Raw genomic sequence first — 14,615 nt, forward strand, 5'->3', positions numbered from 1 at the left:
ATGGGAGGATGTCATAAATAAAGATTTAAAGGAAATGGGAACTTCCTGAGACGGTGTAAAGAGGGAGGCCTTGAATAGATTAGGTTGGAGGAGGAGCTTGCGTAGCTGTGTTGGCCCCAGGTGGCTCACTGCTGCAGTGAGTTATTAGTAGTAGTAGTATTTGAAATCAACATAAGCCCGTTCTTTTGCTAATTTTATTGGTACTGAAACACCGTTTTTTAGAGTCTCGATTACTACCCAGCCAGATCTCTCCTTACTTAGAGTTCGTTATTACGAACTCTTTGATCTAAGGCAATTAAATCTTATAGGCATTCAAAGATTTTTTAGAAAGTTTATTGCCATCTAACATTAAAATTTTCAGAGAGGGCACTTATTTTTCTCCTTTATCATTATTAGACACTTTCGGGTTGAAATCTGGAAAGATAATTTATGATTATTTAAAACAAGTAAACTAAATAAGAAACAGCTAATCTTGTATTTACAGAACCAAATAAATTGATTGCACGATGGAGGAACTAAACTGTTTTGGCTTGATTGCTGTGAATCCAGACCAAGAGACTCCTTCAGAAATGCACCTGAAGCAAGAATTAGGTAGGCTTACATTAGGTCATCCTTTTAGCTGTAATACTTGGTAAGCTGGGCCAATGGTGATAGATTAAAATGTTACCCTGTTATATTAGGTTTGCTTTATATTGTAATATTCTAGACTAGAACCTCTGCACAAGGAAGGGTAAATTTGCAGTTGACTACCCTATAGCCTATAGGCCTAATTTAGCTAGGAAGAAAGTGAATATAGGCTATCATTTCATGCCTTTTTTATGCTGTTTCGTAATTCTGTAATCACTTCTGGGGCTAAATTCATTGTGAGCCCTTACAGGAACTGAAAGGTATTTCATTTTTGTAACCACACTGAGAAGTTATCAACACTAGTAGAGGTGGGCTATTGAACATTGGTTAAAACATATCACTTGCTTATAAATCAGCTGTTGAAGGGTAATATATTCCATAAATACTCATTTATAACAATTTAAACCTTATTTTTTAGGCCACTCAAAGAAAAATTTTTTTCCATCTGTTTCAATTTAAGTAGGCTATGCACTTTGAATTCAGTCAACTAAAAATAGCAGTAAATGTTTAGTTTCATTACAAGCTTTCTAAAGTGAATATTACTGCATATAGCAAGATCCTAATGATTACATTTTGTTTCTTTGACATTATTAGAGAAGCACATCCATTTTTCAGCTTTAATAGGCTTGCTTACAGGCAACATTACTTATAGAGTGAAGCATATTAGTCCATTCTATATTCTCTAATTATTCAACAAATAGTGATAAAACTAAAAAAAAACCTCAAACAAGGTTTATTAAATGAATATAGAATACAGACCTTTCCCTGCTGTCCACAGGGCTCATGGACTAATTCAGTTTGCTCTATTGGTAAAGTTACCTGCAAACAAGCCCACTTCACACATTTTTAATTGTCCTTATTAAGGAGGAGGGTTAACCAGAAATAGATATGCTTCTAGAATTAGCATTTCTAAGTGCTGTAAGCTGGAAACTATGCTGTTTTGTAGCATAGTTTCTGCAGTCTGCAACCAACTAATCAGCAACTGACCAGCTTCTCTGGTGCTAGGATCCCTGAAGTTGGCACTTTTGATCTTACCTGTTGCTAGAAACAGTATCCTAGGGTGCCCACAGATTCTATGTAGTCAGCTCAGCATCAACCCCAATAGTGGGATGTTGATCCAACATATACTTGAACCTCATCAAACTGGTTTGCAATGTTAATGCAGAACAAACCAGCATAGATGAGAGGTACAAAAGTCACTTTGAAGGCATTGATTACTTGAATTGGAATACAACATCCATCTAAAAGATGGGTCCATACCAACCATCTATCTGGCCAGAAGGGTACCAGAGGCACTAAAAGACAAACTCCTGGACAAACTTAACAAAATGGAAAGAAACAGAATCATTGAAAAAGTCACAGAGCCCATAGAATGGGTAAATTCAATAATGATGATGAAAAAGAAGAACAGAATTGTAAGGCTATGCATAGACCCAGTAGACCTCTACAAATGCATAAAGTGCCCTAACTATCCCATACCTACTTTAAAAGACATTACAGCCAAGCTGCATGGTGTAAAGCTGTTCAGCAAAATGGATAGTCAGTCAGGGTACTGGTCACTAGTCCTTCCTGAAACTACATCTGAGGTGACAACATACAGCACTGTATTTGGGTGTTATCAATTCCTAAGAATGCCCTTTGGCTTACTTTCAGTACAAGATGAGGTCCAGCACCATATAGAAGAAGCATTCAAAGTGCTAGAAGGATTAGCCATGATAATTGATGATATTCTAGTGTATGGAGCAAACCAAGAAGAGCATGATGAAAGACTCAAAGTTTTTATAGAAAGAGCACTAGAAAAGGTATAAAAATCAAGAAGGACAAATGGAAGCAGTGCATGCTATTTTTGGCATTAGAGCTAATTGCATGAAACTGGACCCAAAAAACTGAGAGCCATCAAAGAAATGGCCATACCTCAGAGTCACAAAGAGCTGCTTACCCTCCTTGGTATTTTCAACTACCTTGCAAAATACATTCCTGACCTTTCTACCAGAAATTAAAGCCTTCAAGACATACTACAAAGTCTGTGACAATCTTATTTACTACATAGATTCTAAGGCTCATAACTGTCTTGGTGGCAAACTAGATTAGGGCTTCTTCAGAAGAAAATATCTTCATAAAATCAAAGTAAGCCAGTACCATTAGGTTTCTTGTTTGATACTCTTTTCAAATATTGATAAATATTGAGACCTTTCCATTATGCTATGAGTTAGGTGAATACACCACTCACTGTCTTTTGTGCTTTTTCTCAATTCCTCAATTAGAAATTTCATTTTAAGCCCTTCATGGACCATTAAAGATGACATCTTTTCCTCTTATTTTGGCTTGAAAAATGGGTTAAAAACAACAATTCTTACTTCAAAATATGCAGAAACTTGTACGTAACACATTTCAGCTGCAGCTCCACTATATTTCACCCCTCCCTTCCCAATGTGCAAACTTACAGCCCAAATTATATATTCCAAGGGGATTTTTTGGTTCTAGATTTTGTCAAAGCTGATTCAATCTTCAAGCAAACAGTTTGAAAGAAGAGTGATACATGGTAAAATGCAGCCTTTAGTAAAACAACAATGGCGCCTTTAAGCAGAGCTGTTGCTATAATCAAAAAAGCCAAATAAACTGAAAAAGTGGATAATCACCACTGCAGCCCCCTAGGTGACTTAATTACCACCCTTCCCCCTAAGAATAGCTATGTCTTTAAGGGTCCTTAAAGGGTTTTAAAATTGAAGTTCTGAGAAAAAGCAGGTCCTTGTCATTGAGCAGTCCTCATTTCTGACCTTCAAATAAAGGAACATACAACTCAATGCCTTTTTTATGCTTTTTGAGTATAATGATAACTTTAGTTGCAAATTCAATTTTATCCTAACTTTTCTAACCTTACCCAAATATATAGCCCATACTAAATATTTCCCATGTGTTTTTGTATTCTTGATTTTGTCATAATCAATTGAATTTATGGTTACCTTTATTTTTATACATCTAGGATATACACACAACAAAAAGAAAATACTAAAACAGCAAGACTGTTACTTAATAGACTTATCCAGCATGTTTCTATTAATCAGAATCATGTTTCCTTCCATTGTTATTTATACTTTTAAATCATCTCAAATAATATTTTATCTACATTACTTTATAATTCACTCATGTGAAATTGGATTTCATTGAGTCAGAAATCCATATATGATACTTGGAAAAAGCTTAAAATAATATATCTAAAGGCACCCTACTAGCCTACTTTGAATTAGTTAAGATGTTTGTTCCTAGTTTACAAAGCAAACACTATAAAATTGTGAAAACAACTTTAAAAACAATAAATACTTAGTTAACCTATACCATTCCTTCAAGCACTGTGCTTTACCCTCCCTCCTTAATGTCTAAATACATTCTATAGCCCAGATCATATATTTCCTATGCATTTTTCTATACATCTCTCATCTCTTGAGTGATGTATACTGACTGAAGTTTCTTGACTGAAAGGATTTAAATGTTAGACTAAGAAGCAACATTGAAATCAAGAAATGAAAAATACTTTGAGAGTAGGCTTGGCAATTTCGGCTCTATATTTGCACATTGGAGGTGAAGGATGGTAAAGTTTAGTGTTTTCAGAATTTCATGGTGGGCTATTTACTTCTTAGAAGGAGTAATTGTAAACCAGATATGCTATATCCTTTGGTAAATTTGCAGTTGGCTATATAATTTAGCTAGGATGAAAGTGAAAATGTCATTTGATGCCTTTCCTTATGCTGTTTCATAATTCAATAATTGCATCTTGAGCCCTTAAAGGGGCTCCAAAGGTATTTTATATGAATTACAAAAGAGCATAAAAAAATATCAAGTGACATTTTCACTTCATCTTAGCTGAATTATATAGCCCACTGGAAATTTACATTGAATTTTACCCCCACCCATCTAATGTGTAAATATATATGCTGAACTGGAATATGCCCTGAACTGTCAACAGAAAAATTTAGTGCTATTTTGGTAAATGTTTAGTTAGGTCAAGCTTGTCAAAAATGTTTTTGGGAATGGTATTTGCTTGGGCTCCTGTGTCAATTTTCAAGTTGACTGAAAGCTGGTTGTTTAAGGTCAGTGGGACAAGGGCTTCATCTTTACCACTATCTTTGTCAATGGCATACAGGAAAATTGTTTCCTGATCATTGACTGCCTCTCTAAATGACTCAGTTTCTTCATCAATGGTGTTTAAGTTTTTGTTGCTGCAACAAATCCTTGCAAAATGGCTTGGCTGCTTGTACTGTATACATTTTTTTCCCTGTGCTAGACCTGCATGATTGGTTGAGTAAGATCCACCACAAAAATAGCATTCTCTACCCCTAGGGTGGTTATTATAAAAAGCTTTCTGATTTTGGAAGCTATTCTGGCTTGGACCACATGTGATAGCATCAACTTTCTGCATGATAGATATTGGTTTACTCCCACTGAATGATTTTAGCTGACCTTGGGTTGCTTTTTGTAGGTTCTACATCTTGACACTGCACTCTTAAGAGGTAATGAGTCACCTTCCACTAACAGTTTTTCTTTAACATCTTGGTTTCTAATTCCACAGACAATTTGGTCATGAATCATTTAATTTTGTTCTATGTACAAACATGGTTTGGCCAATGTTTTAAATTCTGTGATGTATCCTTTCTATACAAAAAAGCCTGGGGGAAAAAATAATGCATAGAATCCCCTTCACTCCTCATTTAGTAATTTTTCTTCACTGGAATTTTATAACCAAAAATCCTTTCATGCCTCCACACAGGGGTAATGGGGGGGGGGGGGGCTTTGTGTAACCTCTTTTTGCACCTATGAACCTTTAGAAGTAAATAAAAAATATTTATTTATTTTCACTCAGCTTATTTTCTTTATCTCTAGAAAAAGGGGATTTAAAAACTAAAACAGAGGCAATGAAGAAAATAATAAAATTATCAATGGCTGGAGAAAAATTTCCTGGTTTGTTGATGCATATAATCCGTTTTGTGTTACCTGAAGAAGACCACTTTATCAAAAAGTTGATGCTCATCTACTGGGAAATTGTACCAAAAAGAAGGCCAAATGGAACCCTATTGAATGTAAGTATGTCTCTATAACACCATTAATAAGAAACATTGAATACAATCTGTATACACAAAAAGATATAAGATTTGATTTGTTTGACATGATCAAGATTGAATGAATGTTGAACAGTACTTTGATGATTTATTCTATTGATTTGCAGAACATTTTCAGTCAAATTTGCTCTTCAGATACAGTATATATTCAAAACATTGCTGCATATAGGTTCACTCTGTTGAAAGGGGGGGGGGGGTAAGGATAATTGCTTGATGAATTCACAGGGGTATTAAATCACAAAAATGTAAGGGCAAGGTGGCAATTTTTTGTCTTTGCTCCTTATGAAGATACACAAAATGTGTTTATTCCAAATCTAGCAGAAGTTAGTTATTTTTCAATTAAAATACCAAAAAACGACATTTTTCAAAGTCTAAGAGGCAATCCATACTTCCCCATTGGCGCCCTGCAAGATCAATGGATTTTTCCTGGGAATGAGCTCAGGTTGAATGGTTAAGCATAATATGGAACCTGCAAAACGTGCTTATCTCTTTTCAAGTACTTTTCAGAAATGTTTTCAGTCTACTATTTGAAATGTTCAAGAGATAGAATTTAAACATGCAAAACAATGCAAATCATAATCTATTAAGTACATACAAGCTTCTTAGAAAAAAAAGCTGAATATAAATTTTTATCACATGACTGTGATGTTTTAGCAACATGAATGCAAGAATTTGTTTATATAAGATTATGATCAAGTATGGGAGGCTGTCATAAGAATAAAAAGAAAGTTTGGATGAAGTATTGCAAATTTCCTTCTATTACTTTGCATGATAAAATATTAGCAAGTGTTTAAAATGAAAAAAAATACAGCAGATCTTATTGATTTTTATTGACATTTTTAGTAAGATTTGATGAATATAATAATTTTAAGTCCTAACCTCCAAGCTTATAACAACAAAATTTTGCCAGGTAAAATAAAAAACAACAGCAAATAATCATAATTAAATGTGTGCATAAATTTGTTTAAGCCCTCTAGACGTGGTGGATAGGGGGGGGGGTCTAAGATTGAAAAATGTTGGTCTTAAATGTACTCTTTCAAGTTTTTACCCACTCCATGTCCTAATGGGAAAAAAGTACACTGATATTGCTGGAAGTTTAGAACCTATATCTACCTATTATTACACACTTCTTTATATTTATGAGACATCACAAGCAGAAACATTCCTAATTAGGGGGGGGGACTACCGGGGCAGTTGCCCTGGGTGCTGTAGCTTGGGGGCACTGCTACTTGGTAAATACCCACTTTGATCCAATTTTTATCTTTGATTTTGTTTAGAGTTGGGAGGGGTGTAGTTGTAAGGGGCGCTGCAATTAATTTTTTCCCAAGGACCACCAACTGTAGGAATGGCTCCGACCACAAGTATTCTTTATTTTACCTTATAAAATCCGAACCAACTAAAATCCAACAAAATCTGGAAGGTTTCATTACTTTTGTGTTGTTTTTAAACTGTTTGATTTTTTCTATAATTTATGAAAGAAAACTTGGGAAAAAATAATTTTCAAACCACGTTCTTGTGGGAGTATTCCTTATTTGTACTGATTTTGGCTGAGTGGGGTACTTTTCTGAAGTGCCTCTATTATTTTTTTGTTTTTAATTTTTGGAAATACCCCTCGTTTGTTTTGTTCGACTTTTTTTCTGATTTTATATTTTATTTTAGCTTTTGAGGCTATCAAAAAAGGGGGAAACAAAGATTGTGAGTGCAAGTCAAACTGGTTATGTGAAAATCATATGATGAAGCAAAAAAAAATGATTTGACCTTCCAGAGGTAATGCTCTGTGGAATTTTCGATGAAGAGCAAGAAAATAATTATTTTTCTTTAGCTACAGGGATCCTCTGTTAAGGGTCGAGGCCCCAGATATATCAAACTGATAAGATTGTCTTTTCCATTTATCCTAATGATATTTTAACCGATTTGCTAAAGATACCATAGGAAGCAGTCAAACTAGAAAAAATGACAAGAAAAGTCTATTTCTATGTCAATGTTAAAAATTTTTTTTTAGGAGGGGAAGTTCAAAGATCCATTCTCCCCATTCTTGCTATCTGTACATTTTTTAAGTTTCTGAGTTCTTTAAGGTAATGTACTCAATTGAGTTATTCGCATACGTTTAGGTGGTAGGATTTTTTTTTTAAGAATACATTGCAGTTTTTAATTTGGTTATTATTATAGTTACCCTTGGTCTGAGACAACATATATTTTGTACAAAACACTACTACTAATTTATTTATTTATTAAGCACCCATTGTTTATGTGATATGAAAAGACGGAGTTGAGGAAAAAGAAAAGAAAACGATAACACATCTTATCTCTTATCTTATCATGAATAAGAAATCAATTACTGCCTAACTATGGTCATAACAAAGACATAACGACAAAAATAAAACATGAATTGGAAACAAATTTAAGTACTACTGCACTAAGTAGGGTCATGGCAATGGCCATCAAAATGATCCATATGAATAGAGATAGAACACAACCCTGCTTAACTCCCGATTTAATACGAAACCAGCTGCTTACTTCGTTTCCTACCTTAACTACAATTGTGTTATTCTTGTACATGACATTAATCACTTTAATGCATTTGTCTGGTATATCTTACAGGATAAGACCTTCACTAAAGCACTTCTATAAGCTGAATGGAACGCCTGCTCATGATCTTTAAAACTCAGGGCTAAAGGTGTTTGATGACTTAGGCACCTCTCAATTATTAATCTAAGAATGAAAATTTTGTTGACACATCCTCTACCCTTCCGAAAACCGCATTGTTCTTATATAAAAACTTTCTCTACACCATTTCTCAGTCTAAAAAGTATAATCATGCTTAATAATTTGCTACCTACAGAGACCAGATTAATGCCTCTATAATTATCATAGTCACTATAATTTTTTATACGGTGGTTTAATTCGAGTTTTCTAAAAACGCAAGGTACTTCCCCTCTTTCAAAATTTTATTCATAATCTTCAATAACTGAATTCTAACCTCGTTGCCACCATGTTTAAGAAACTCATTTACCATACTGTCAGCATCTGGGGCTTATTATTTTAATCATTTTCGTACTGTCGCCAATTCTTCCTCACAAATCAATCTCTATTCACATTCAAGGTGTCACAAACCTTAGTTTTTAATGTAACTCTCCCAGTTTAACGCATTCTCAAAATGCTCTGCCTGTCTCTATTTGATTATTTCCTTATCTCTGATTGTGGCCCCGTTCCTATTTTTAACTGGAACAAGACCAGATTGACTACTCCTTCTCAATTTATTAACATGTGATTAATATATTTTACTATTATGCTGTCTAGCTGTATCTTCCAGATCCTTCGCAATTTTATCCGCGGTCTCCACTTCACCTCTCCTTAGTTCATATTTTAATGCTTTCTCTTCTTTCTTTACATTCCCCTTAGTTTTATATGATGTATCACTCAGATAATCAAACAGTTCGTGGTAACGAACTGTAGTAAGGAGCGATCCGGCTCAATAGTAACCAAAACTCTAAAAAATTGAATTTTGATATCAATAGCTACATCAAAAGAATCACATTTTAATGCTGATTTTAAACATATAAGTTTCATCAAGTTTAGTCTTACCCATCAAAAGTTACGAGCCTGGGAAAATTTGCCTTATTTAGGAAAATAGGGGGAAACACCCCCTAAAAGTCGTAGGATCTTAACGAAAATGACACCATCAGATTCAGCGTATCAGAGAACCCTACTGTAGAAGTTTCAGGCTCCTATCTACAAAAATGTGGAATTTTGCATTTTTTGCCAGAAGACAAATCACGGGTGCGTGTTTATTTGTTTGTTTTTTTTTTTTTTTTTTTCCCCAGGGGTCATCGTATCGACCAAGTGGTCCTAGAATGTCGCAAGAGGGCTCATTCTAACGGAAATGAAAAGTTCTAGTGCCCTTTTTAAGTGACCAAAAAAATTGGAGGGCATCTAGGCCCCCTCCCACGCTCATTTTTTCCCCAAAGTCAACGGATCAAAATTTTGAGATAGCCATTTTGTTCAGCATAGTCGAAAATCATAATAACTATGCATTTGGGGGTGACTTACTCCCCCACAGTTCCTGGGGGAGGGGCTGCAAGTTACAAACTTCAACCAGTTTTTACATATAATAATGGTTATTGGGAAGTGTACAGACGTTTTCAGGGGGATTTTTTCGGTTTTGGGGGTAGGGATGAGGGAGGGGGTATGTGGGAGGATCTTTCCTTGGAGAAATATGCCATGGGGGAAAAAATTCAATGAAAAGGGCGCAGGACGAATCTGGTCACGTTAGAAAAAAACGTCAAATTCAGAGCTTAATATACAATGCTGGGTGTTCGGAGCCTCTCTATTATGGAGTATAATTTGAAAATAACACAACTATACGAGCGATAAAACATATATACCACAACCATAACTCAACTAACGAAAGAACTGCTAAGAGATGGAAGGGGCCCAGAGAAAAAATATAATCCTTTTTCAATTTTGAGCCTAACTTCCGCAAAGGAGTAATAATGTCAGAAGCCCCGAAATACCGAATTATTTTCTTTTCAAACAGTTCGTGGTAAAGAACTGTAGTAAGGGGCGACCCGGCTCAATAGTAAACGGAACTCTAAAAAACAGAATTTTGATGCTAAAAGATACATCAAAAGAATCGAATTTTCACGCTGATTCTAAATATATAAGTTCCAATTAATTTAGTCTTTGTCATCAAAAGTTACGAGCCTGAGAAAATTTGCCCTATTTTGGAAAAAAGGTGGAAACATCCCCTAAAAGTCATAGAATCTTAACGAAAATCACACTATCGCATTCGGCATATCAGAGAACTCTATAGCAAAAATTTCAAGCTCCTATCTAAAAAAATGTGGAATTTCATATTTTTTGCCATAAGACAAATCACGGGTGCGTGTTTATTTGTTTGTTTGTTGTTGTTTTTTTCTTTTCCCCAGGTATCATCGTATCGACCAGGTGGTCTTAGAGTGTCGCAAGAGGGCTCATTCTTACGGAAATGAAAAGTTCTAGTGCCCTTTTTAAGTGATAAAAAAATTGGAGGGCAAATAGGCCCCCTCCCACGCTAATTTTTTTCCAAAAGTCAACAGATTAAAATTTTAAGATAGCCATTTTGTTCCGCATAGTCGAAAACCATAATAACTATGTCTTTGGGAATGACTTACTCCCCCACAATTCCTGGGGGAGGGGCTGCAAGTTACAAACTTTGACCAGTGTTTACATATAGTAATGGTTATTGGGAAGTGTACAGACGTTTTAGCCAAAAAAAATTAATATACTAATTTCATTTCAATAATTTATGTGCGGAGAGCCAAAATCAAACATGCATTAATTCAAAAACGTTCAGAAATTAAATAAAAAAAAACTAGTTTTTTTAACTGAAAGTAAGGAGCGACATTAAAACTTAAAACGAACAGAAATTACTCCGTATATGAAATGGGTTGTCCCCTCTGCAGTCCCTCGCTCTTTACGCTAAAGTTTGACTCTTTGCCACAATTCTACTTTTTAAAACAATTAAAAACTTTAGCGTAAAGAGCGAGGGACTGCAGAGGGGACAACCCATTTCATATACGGAGTAATTTCTGTTCGTTTTAAGTTTTAATGTCGCTCCTTACTTTCAGTTAAAAAAACTAGTTTTTTTTTATTTAATTCTTGTACAAGATCTTTCTTCTCTCTATCAAACATAGTCTTTTCACTAATATTCCTAGCTGTATTCCTCACTTTCTTCCCTAAGACACTATCAGCCACTTCACACATCATTTTCATAAAATCTTTCCATTCATCTTCTACATTGTCAAATTTTGAACTCTCCAGTTTAGAATTCAACTGTTTCTGGAAAGTTTCTCTCAAATTCTTATCCTGGGGATTCTACCAACGTCATAAATTCCTGGAAGGTAGTTACCCTTCGGATATTTCATCTTTAAATTAACCCTAGACACTACTAGATGGTGATCTTTACTTTTAACATCAATATCAGAACTCCTATATTCCCTGGTATCTTGTATTGACCCTGCCAGTCTTTGGTTTACAATAACATAAACAATAAGGGTAGCTGCCTTACCATAATGCGAATACTATGTTAACTTATGGGCAATTTTGTGACCAAATACTGTATTGTGTATATCTAGATTTCATCTGAGTCACTACTATCCTCCTCAATCAGTTTTACAGGGGCATGTATTACTGTGACTGACTCTTCTTTTTAGTCAAAGAAGGAGCGATTAGTATTCTGTTATTAATACCTTCCCAGCCTAGACAAGACTTAGCAGCCTCCTTATGCATCATGAGCCCTACTCCCTGTATATTTACTCCATCCTTCCCTTCTGTGTAAATAAATTCTATATCACAAAATTTCATGTTTCCTACCCCTGGGTGGTCTATAGATTAAAAATCATGCAGATGATTCCAGCCAGAATGCCATGCAAACTGAAGATCACATTGCTTTCAATACAAATAATTTTAAGGGTTTTTATTTCATGTTTGACAGTATGAAAATGATTGAAGTCAAAATTATTTTGTTCATTTCCTAAATCTTAAAATAAATCGATTTGACTACATTTCAAACAGTCCTTACTATATATCTTGAAGTCTTGATTTTTTTTTTCTAAAGCTGAGTAAACCACTAAATCGCTCTTTATGGCTTAGCTCTGTCTATTTAGTCTTAAAACTACTTTTCTTAACTTGACGGTAGCCAATTATTTTTATACCTAGGCAATTACTGAACTAGGTAATCACCTCTTACTTCTTGAAACTTATGTCAGGTATGTTTTGACGGTATTATACGCACATCTGTCATTCTTTTAGGAGATGATTTTGGTTTGTAATGCATTTCTAAAAGATTTGAAACATCCAAATGAATTTGTCTGTGGCAGCACGCTTCGTTTTCTCTGTAAATTAGACGAAAAAGAGCTTTTGCAACCATTAATGCCTTCCATCATCTCGAGTCTTGAACACAAGCATTCATATGTTAGAAGAAATGCTGTTCTTGCCCTGTGCAATATTTACAGGTAAGCTTAAGTAAGATGCTACCTTTTATTCTTTTCTATATACAATATTATAGCTTATTCTGATTGTCGAAAAGGATATTGAAGATACCAGTACTCTAAATAAACGTAGTATTAGTTACTCACAGAGTGATGCCAACGAGGTAATTCCAGTCATTTTACGGCAATTAAAACCATCAAAAGATTTCATTCAGCTCTATAAATGTCTTCAGTTTAGACATTATAATTACATTTCAGTGATTTTATTTCACAAATACAAATTTAGTTTATGTGGTCCATTTTTTGCTTTGAACTTCCATTACTTCTTCTGCGTCACATGAAATAATCCTGTGAATGTGTACGTTTGGGAAGCAGGCTCCATAATACTCTCTAATCTGTTAGCTGTTATGTTAAAGCTCCAATGCTAACAGCTCAATCTGATTTTGAGCAAATAGCTGTCATGAAACTCAAAAAGCTTTTTGAGAATTTTCAAAGCTTCTGCGAAGGGATTTTACCACTAGCCTAAAGGGTTCAAGATGGGACCCAATGGGCCAAGAAAAAGTTTACGCCTTGAAGAAGATTTGGTTCAAAAGAAATCAGTCGGAAAGGAGAAGAGAAAAGTTGCAGTTAGGATTCTTCAATAAGCTAACGAGTAGTTTAAAAATAACCCTTATATTCCCAAGTCTGTGGAAGTATGGCCTGATTCAGAGTATAATTGAGGCTTTGAGTAATCAAAAACCCAAATAATATGAGGCAGCAAGAGAGATGGACCGGATTCAGGGTGGTCAACAGATTGAAGTTCTTCTTGTCTTATTTTACTTGAAAAAAGAAGTAGAATAGAGATATAACTGTTGTTTTATATATTTATACTGACATTTTCAGCTTTTAATTGAATGTAAAAATAAAGGATATAGTGGAATAAAGAATGTCTAAAGTTATGTGACCAGCAGCTTCTGGATTTTGTGCATGCTCCTTCTGATGAACGTCGTTATATGTATTTGAAAAGATTTTATTGCATAAACTAAAACCCTGTATCTAAGTCCTTGTTCACTAACAATACTTCTTGCATCAAGTCAAACAAAATATAAGGGCTCCAGAAGACAGTTTAAATTAAAATTTAAGGCTTTGGCAGAAAGGACTTGATTAAATTTTGAAGAAACACAACAGAGGAGTATGAAGTTTTAGTATTCGTACCTTCAATATCGAATCTTGTTGGCTACAAAGAAAAATTTAAGTATGGAAGTGGTCAAATAGGGTTTTAGAGAAAATTACTGGATCCAATGTTTAAATATGTTTTGTTTTTTTGTCTAGGGTATAAATCTTTATTCTAGGGAAACTTCTTAATTCTTATGAATATTCATGATTATGATGTTACCGAGAGTTTTAACTCTAAAATAGAATAAGAAGTGGACTTAATTGACTTGGCTTTTGAGCAGCTCAAATACTAGTTTTGCATATATCGATCACACTGAAATACAGAATGATTTGGACTAAGTTGTATTTACGTTATGATGTTTACTGGAACCTTGATCTATGGTGGTACTCTCTCCCTGAAGGCGAAAGGCTGTTAACGCAAGACTCGTCAGCTCTTGCCTTTCTGTTTTCCCCTATTGCTAGCAAATGAGGATATATTAACCTGTTTCTGGTAGCTGATACTACCTCTACATTCAAATTTGCTCAGAAATAACCGATTAAGATAAGACAGAGTATATACACCGATGCCGATAAAATACCTATACCGATGCCGATACTGATACCTTCCTTATACCAATAAGATAAGGAAGTTTAATTGTGATCATAAGCTATTTTAATGTAGCGCAAAAGACGTGGGAGGAGGAAAGTAATTATTGATGGGAAAAGAGTATCTTTGTATTAAGGTAACGAGTCGAAAACCTTCCATAGA

General features: G+C 34.7%; 1 protein-coding gene across 1 annotated transcript in view; it reads left to right on the forward strand.

Annotated features, from left to right (window-relative positions):
* Positions 1 to 387: 387 nt before the first annotated feature.
* Positions 388 to 14,615, forward strand: part of LOC136025108 (coatomer subunit beta-like) — a 61,119-nt gene continuing 46,891 nt past the window's right edge. The window contains exons 1-3 of the mRNA XM_065700842.1: positions 388 to 591; positions 5,506 to 5,702; positions 12,534 to 12,736. Coding sequence (XP_065556914.1) covers positions 507 to 591; positions 5,506 to 5,702; positions 12,534 to 12,736 — 485 coding nt within the window. The 5' untranslated portion in view covers positions 388 to 506. The remainder of the gene's footprint in view (positions 592 to 5,505; positions 5,703 to 12,533; positions 12,737 to 14,615) is intronic.

The sequence above is a fragment of the Artemia franciscana genome, chromosome 3, assembly GCF_032884065.1.
Source record: "Artemia franciscana chromosome 3, ASM3288406v1, whole genome shotgun sequence".
NCBI lineage: Eukaryota > Metazoa > Arthropoda > Branchiopoda > Anostraca > Artemiidae > Artemia > Artemia franciscana.